This window comes from Myotis davidii, unplaced genomic scaffold, assembly GCF_000327345.1.
Source record: "Myotis davidii unplaced genomic scaffold, ASM32734v1 scaffold130, whole genome shotgun sequence".
In the NCBI taxonomy this organism is placed as follows: domain Eukaryota; kingdom Metazoa; phylum Chordata; class Mammalia; order Chiroptera; family Vespertilionidae; genus Myotis; species Myotis davidii.
The window spans coordinates 5965465-5973103 of NW_006285040.1; the positions used below are offsets into that span (position 1 = coordinate 5965465).

General features: G+C 43.6%; 1 protein-coding gene across 1 annotated transcript in view; it reads left to right on the forward strand.

Moving 5' to 3' along the window:
- Nucleotides 1-18: 18 nt before the first annotated feature.
- REEP5 (receptor accessory protein 5) overlaps nucleotides 19-7639 on the forward strand; it is a 40712-nt gene continuing 33091 nt past the window's right edge. Inside the window, exon 1 of the mRNA XM_006755307.2 lies at nucleotides 19-162. Coding sequence (XP_006755370.2) covers nucleotides 98-162 — 65 coding nt within the window. The 5' untranslated portion in view covers nucleotides 19-97. The remainder of the gene's footprint in view (nucleotides 163-7639) is intronic.

Consider the following 7639-nt stretch of genomic DNA (forward strand, 5'->3'; position numbering starts at 1 on the left):
GCAGTTTAGGGGGGCTGTGGGGCTTGAGTACCTCTCTGCCACTCAACCCACTTCTCTCGCGAATCCAGGTGTCATCGGGCTATTGGCCTTGTACCTGATGTTCGGCTATGGAGCCTCTCTCCTCTGCAACCTGATAGGATTCGGCTACCCAGCCTACGTCTCGTAAGTGACCCCCCCTGCAGCCGTCCTTCTCCCCTTCGGTCCCCTTCCCCCTCCAGGGCTGCCCTAGTTACTGGGTCCCCAGTTTCCCTGAGAGCAGCCATAGCACCAGAGGGTAGTCACTGACTGCTCAGGGTTACACATTTCAGAGCCTTAACTTGATGCTTGATCTCTTGATGACGAGCCGCAATGTTTATTTCATCAGATTATACTGGCGAGATGTGTACCTTGTGATGGGTGCACACACGGAAAGTGTTACAACAGAGTCCTCTTGCCTTTGCTAGTGGGAGCTCTCAACCTGTGCAGAGAGCTGGTTCCTTCTCCCTGATAATCATTTTAATGTGTGTTTCGCCTTATATTCATGTGCATAGACAATAAAGCCCCACCAGTTAGGACTTCCTTGTTTCTGAATTAATGTTAATTCAGATACTGGGAGAATTTTCTCCTGATTTTAAAAAGGTTTGTCAAAAGAACCACATGGTTTTACTCATATGTGGGATATGAAATAGAAAGCACAAACACACAGACATGGACAACAGTTATGGTGGTTACCACAGGGGAAGGGGCGAGGAGGAAGATGAAGATAAAGGGGGGTCAGATATATGATGAGGGAAGGAGACTAGACTTTGGGTGGTGAGCACACAATGTAGTATACAGATAATATACCCTAGAATTGTACACCTGAAACTTATAATAATGTTATGAAACAGTGTTACCCCAATATATTTAATTTAAAAAAAATAAAAAATAAATAAAAGGGCTTGCCACTTATTTCGGGCAACTGGGAAACACCCTAATACTGGTATAAAAACAAACCTTATGAAATGTATCCTGAATATAGCGCCTTGGTTATATAAATAATTTGTGCAATTAAACTAACTTACAAATGAATCTTATCAGATGAAGAGCTGAATTTATTATTTGTTGAGGTTGTTTCTACTTTACAGTGTTTATTTTGAAATATTGTACAATTTCATTCTATGCATTCCAGTAGTAACTCTTCCTCACAAAAATGAATTTTGTGTTACTCTGCAGCTCTTCCCAAGAAAGCTGGTGGGTTTTACTTTCATTGAGTTTGTTTTTACAACTTTCCTCAACCACAGGGACAAAAATAAAGGAAGCTAGGAGGCTAAGGCACAGATAACACATTATTACACCTGTGTTTCTATCATTGGAAGGGAGGAAACATGTCTTAGAAGTTTTGATTTGAACAATTAAATTGAAATTACCTAAGTAATAGTTACTATGTTAATCTGGCAGATGTAGTGGCACTCCCGAAAGTCTAGCTACGTACAGGACACTGCTTGCTTATGCATTTGGAGATCGCCAGTCTTCGGCTTGAGAAGAGCTTTACCCTCTCCAGCACTACCCGCTACAGCACCACCCGGGTTTTATGGGAATACCAAAATATTCTGAAGGCAAAGCAGAAAGACTAGTTTGGCTTTCAGATCAATGAAAGAGGTACAAGAATAGCAATTTTCCATTAACAGTATCTGCTGGCATATGGTGTATGTAGCAAGTTTGTAGACAACCCTGATTCAGAATGGCTTGCATATCACTGTGCCTACAATAACAGTCAGAATCATCCAGTTGTACCCTCTTTACTTTTTTTCCGTTTGTGTAGTCTACTTGCAGGAGCTCTTTTAAAAAGAAAGCTTTTAAAGCATTTTTCAGGTTTGTGCTCTAGATTTTATCACATTTAGAACAAATCGGGTGTGGCCGCTTAGTACTGGCCTCACTGTTTGAATTATATTGAGTTAGCAAAGCATCTGGATTTTCATAAATACTGAATAGCATGGGAAAAAATCCAACCCTTCCCCCCATATCAGTGCCATTTGGTACATAATGTTGTGCGAAACATAACCTCTCTGTTGGTCTGATGAGATCATTGCTGGGCTTTAGAAAGATAAAAGTCTCCGGTAGGTGGGACAGATAAGTCGATCTGTGGGTGTGTGGACGGGGGTGTGACTGAAGGCACCGACAGAATGTGAATATGCTGCTTCTCTTTGACCTGGACAGGATTAATTCTAACCAGGGCCGTTTTTTTAAAGTAGTTTTTGTGTTTTGCTAAGGATTCTGTGAAATGGTAGAGACAGTCATATTTCTGAGTAGGTCAGGTAAGTGGGTTTTATATATTTTAGAATCATTCACCAAGTGTATACATTCTGTTTTCTTTTCTACTTCAATATTCTGAGGCAAAATGACATTTGCCGTGTATCTTTTTTTTTTTTTAATATATTTTATTGGTTTTTCACAGAGAGGAAGAGAGAGGGATAGAGAGCCAGAAACATCGATCAGCTGCCTCCTACACACCTCCTACTGGGGATGTGCCCACAACCAAGGTACATGCCCTTGGCCAGAATCGAACCCGGGACCCTTCAGTCCGCAGGCCGACGCTCTATCCACTGAGCCAAACTGGTCAGGGCTGCCGTATATCTTAATAAGAGTTGGAAAGGTATTAAAAATCAAATAAAGGAAATTTAATGATGTAAACAAAAATTCAGGAAATAATGAATATTTCTGGATTGGTGTTTATTCGTAGGATGCTTCCTTTTGGAAGACCCAACTCTTTCACCATCAAAATAAATACAAGATTCTGTGACTATGCGGGAATTGAGTAAAGGCTGGCCTCTGGGCACTTGGGCTATAGCATACTGCTGGGGATGCAGATTGGTACAGCCACGGTGGAAAATCCCTACAACAGTGGTTCTCAGGCCTGACTGCCCATTGGAATTACCTGGGGAGCCTTAAAAAATACTGATGCCTGGTTTCCACCGCAGAGATTCTGATGTAATGGGTCTGCGGTGTGGCCTCAGTTTGGGGATTTTTAAAAATCCTCAATCCTTTATAATTTTTAGGATTCTAACGTGCAGTCGGTGTTGAGAATCCCTGTTGAAAAGTGGCAGCGGTAACGTGTGCTTGTTACTCTTGAAGATGGGGCGAATGGGGCGGGGGTCGAGGGAATGGCCTGCTGACCTTGGGAATAGCCCAGAAGTCCACCTGGCCTCTGCTTTGTGAGGGAGGTTCAAGGAGACCTGGAACTACGTGCACAGAATAAAACATATAGCTGCCCCCCTCGCCCCCCAGTCAGTAAGCATTCAGGCAACCCATGTTCTGTTCGTCTACTCAGGTCTGTTCATTACTTAGCCCATGTGATTGTATCATTGCCAGAAAGAAAGCCCTTGAACATGGTGGTATTACTAGCATCTAAATCAGTGTTAACTTCATGTGTGGTCTGTGATCACTTTCACTTTAACTGTTCTCCTTGCCTCTTGTCATTTCCCCTGTGCTTCCTAGCCAGATTTATAGTTAAAAATACAAGAGGTGCTACCGGCCCGGCCAGCGGCTGGTACAGGAACTGTGGGTTTTATTCCAAGTTGTTGTAGGGAGTTTGCATGTTTTTTGGCAGCCTAGAGAGGGTTTTAAATAGGGTGTGAGATGACTGCTGTGACCTCTAGAAGGAGTTGATGATCCTGCCAAACTATGTCTAGCTGTTCTTTTGTCACCTTTCAGCATTTGCTCCTGCTGTTTCCTCTCATTGGACCATCATGAGGTGTCCACAGGTTGTGCATAATGGTCAGCACTGGGCCTCGTGACTGTAGGGTGCAGAAATGGCATTTGGAAAAGCTCATTTGGCTTCCTAGCTTTTCGTATGACTCACTGCCTTGGGAAATCTGTGGGTGGGCTCAGGTGCACCTGGCTCCCAGTCAGGGCGTGGCATGTTGGAGCAGGCACACAGCAGAAGGCTGGCCAGTGCTCCTGGAGGACAACCAGTGCCTTACCAGGTGCTCCCTTCCTCCAGGTGACCTTCGCTTTCTGTGGACATAATTTCAGTCTGTAATCTTCTATGTTTCCAGACTCTTTGGCCACCAGATGTTTCATGAATAGGCAACATGAAATCTAATTCCAGCTGCCTTGTTATCAAGAGCTGTTGACAGAATTACCTTAATCTCCTTACTTCCCTCTATTCCTGATAAGAGAAGGTAGACTACTAGATAATAATAGGAACCTCCATTAAGGTAGATTTACTCCCTCCTTTTGCTGAGCTATAATTCACATGAAAAGTTTTTAAAGTGAACAATTCAGTGGTTAGTATATTCATAGAATTTTGAAAGCATCACCACTATCTGATTCCAAAACATTTTCATCTCCCAAAAAGGAAACCCTACACCCATTAGCAGTCACTCCCCTTTTTTTCTACATCCCAGTCCCCAGAAACCACCATTTTACTAACTGTCTCTATGGATTTGCCTAATTCCGGACATCCTATCCTATATAATAAAAGGCTAATATGCAAATTGACCAAACAATGGAACGACTGTTCGCTATGTTGTGCACTGACCACCAGGGGGCAGACACTCAATGCAGAAGCTTCCCCCTGGTGGCCAGTGCACTCCCACAGGGGGAGCGCTGCTCAGCCACAAGCCTTGAGACGGGTTCACAGTTGGCGAGCGCAGTGACAGGAACCTCTCCCGCCTCTGCGGCAGCACTAAAGATGTCCTACTGTGGCTTAGGCCGTGTCAGTCAGACATCCCCCGAGGGCTTCCGGACTGTGAGAGGGCACGAATTTCATGCACCGGGCCTCTATTTTCATATAAAGGGAATCATAACATGTGGATTTCTGTTTCTGGTACAGCCCTGCTTTTAATGGCATTGCACAAACAAGAATCTTCCTGAGAGGCCTTTCAGGAGTGTGTGCTGAACTCCCCCTTCATACGCAAAGTCTGTTACCTGAGACCTGAGGTAACTCCTCAGGGGCTCTCGAATGTGGGTGCCAGTCTTCTCCCTGCTTTTTCTGTTCAAATGGAATGATGAGGGAAAGTCTAATGACTATTTTCTACTAGAGGCCTGGTGTACGAAATGTGTGTGGGGGAGGGGTCCCTCAGCCTAGCCTGCACCCTCAGGGGATGTCTGACTACTGGTTTGCAGGATGTGAGGTGGGGGGCGGGCAGGCACTCGCCAATCTCTGCTGCTGGTGACCTCCCTCTTGGAGGCAGATGCTCAACACAGGAGCTGTGTTGAGTATCTGCCCCCCTGGTGGTCAGTGCGCATCATAGCAACTGGTTGTTCCACTGTTCATTTTGCTGTTTGGTCAATTTGCATATTAGGGTTTTATTATATAGGATAAGATTTTTATTTTTGCTCTGCAGAGAAGGGAAAGGAGGGCAGTGCTCTTTTTATCCCAACTCAACAAACTTTTTGTTTAAATTTTAATAAAAGTCCATTAATTTTCTTCTTTTCATTTTATATTTTTCTTAAGGATCAGGCTGCCACCTTCCTGGGTCTATCAGAGTTGGGCCTTAGAGATCAAACATGTAGTGTGACTCCTTCTGTTTCCATATGATCCAGGACAGAGGTGGAGTATGTTTCCCAAGGTCTCAGAGGCCAGGTTTGGTCTGGAACCATCAGTGACTACACAGGAATGTGAAAGCTCATTGAGGTTATTTTAGTACCAAGGCTGACAGATTAAATATGTGTCGAGTCCAGTGTTTTGGTGTGTATGTATAATCTAATGATTGCTCATGCTTTTGCTATCTCATGCCCACTTCAGTGATGTGTCACTTTCTCTTCTGTGTGTCCTCACCAGCCCATTTTAATACAGAGAGTGTAACAGCAATTAGCTCTTTGCATGTCTTCTGAACACCTGTGCAGCACTTAATTAAATAGACACTTGTGGATCCCTGTTTAAATACTTTACAAATATCGCTCATTTAATTCTCATGACAACCCTGCAACGTAAGTACTATGATGATTCCTGTTTTACAGGTGAGGAAACAGAAGTAATTTGGTTAAGGTCTAACAACTAGTGGATGGTGAAACTGGTATTTAAATCCAGGAAGTCTGGCTCCAAAGTCCATGTTTTTAACTTTTATGTTATACCATTTCCCAAATGGCTCTTTAAAATATATATATATATTTCAGAAGGGGAGAGAGAGAGAGAAACATCAATGATGAGAGCGAATCATTGATCGGCTGCCTCCTGCACGCCCCCTCACTGAGAATGGAGCCTACACTCAGGCATATACTCTGACCGGAAATCCAGCTGTGCCCTCTGGGTTTGGAGGTCAGCACTCAGTGACTGAGCCAAGCTGGCCAGGCCGAGTGGCTCTGGAATGTCCCCGCAGAGACGTGCCATAGCCTTACGTAGAGATGAAAATCGAACTGTCGATCCGTTTGACACCGCCAATACACTACCTTCATGCAGTGTATTTTTACTCAAATAAGCTACTACCATCCCAGATCAGATATCTGCACACACAGTCATTTGCAGTGTTTTGTGAAAATGTGTTAGAATATATTACTAACAAGTTCTTTCTCTCGTCTCTGATGTGCATTGATTTATGACGGTTGCAATTTGCAAAGTTATATGCAAGGACCTGCTCTGTTTTACCAGTGCAAGCCCACCTGAAGACAGTACACCGAATTGGATTTCCTGAGGGAATTCAGTCTTGCCTTTGGTTCTGTGTCAGGAGCCAGCAGATCTCAAGAGGATGTTGGGGGATGACCCATGTGAGGTTAGATCAGAAAGGGAAGGTGGGAAGGGGGGACTGGAAAAAACAATAACACACACACACAAAAACACTGTCAAAATAACTGCAAGAGTTGTACTAACAAGTAACCACAAGTAAAAGCCACAGCATCACCTTAGCTAATGATGCACTGCAGATAGGTGAGGAAATCCCGGTTAGAAATGGTTGAAATCTACTTATTTAAGATTTGCAATGGCAGACTCCTGAACAGGTTCGTTGCCCAGAGGAGAGTTTGAGCAGGTCGCCATGTGACTGTATGACTGACAGTTCTGCACCGCCTGTCTCGCAGAAGCAAGTCACCTGAAGCAGAGCGGGGCTTCCCTAATGTGCTGGAGGATGTGTGTTTGCAGTCTCCTCAAAGACTCACTAGCACGGGTGTGTTTGTTGTCTTGTGTTTTCTGAGAACATAATTACCTTATGTTTTTTTCTCCTTTAACCCTTGAGAACTTGGGAGCAGATATATTGTCTTTTTGGGGGGTGAGGGCGAGCAGATATATTTTCTACTAAGCTGCTTGTGTTCCTATTACACTAGCTTTTCTCTCTGCACTGTGTCAGTGCAGAGCAGTGCCTACCCACACTGCTTTCTTGAGTCGTCTGAAGGAAATGCAGATATTCTGGCCAACTGTGCACTTGGATCAAAACTGAAATCTTAAACATTTCAACATTTTACTTTTGTCAGCTTTTTACTGGTCGGGTTTTCACTTAGTATTATTGCTAATACTGCTGAGTATTTTAAGATGGCAGAGTATGGAGAAAATTGAAAAATAAAATATTCTTAAAACAACCTGTGCCAGTTTTTTAGATAATTCTAACCAGCATTTGGTTAAAAAAAAAGTGTTGTCCCTCTACCTGCATCATAGGGAAAAGAAAGTTTTGAGGAGCACATAGATGAAGGATTTAAATTATTCAGGATCTAGTTTCTGGGCTCTGAGCAGTAGGGAGGGAGACCC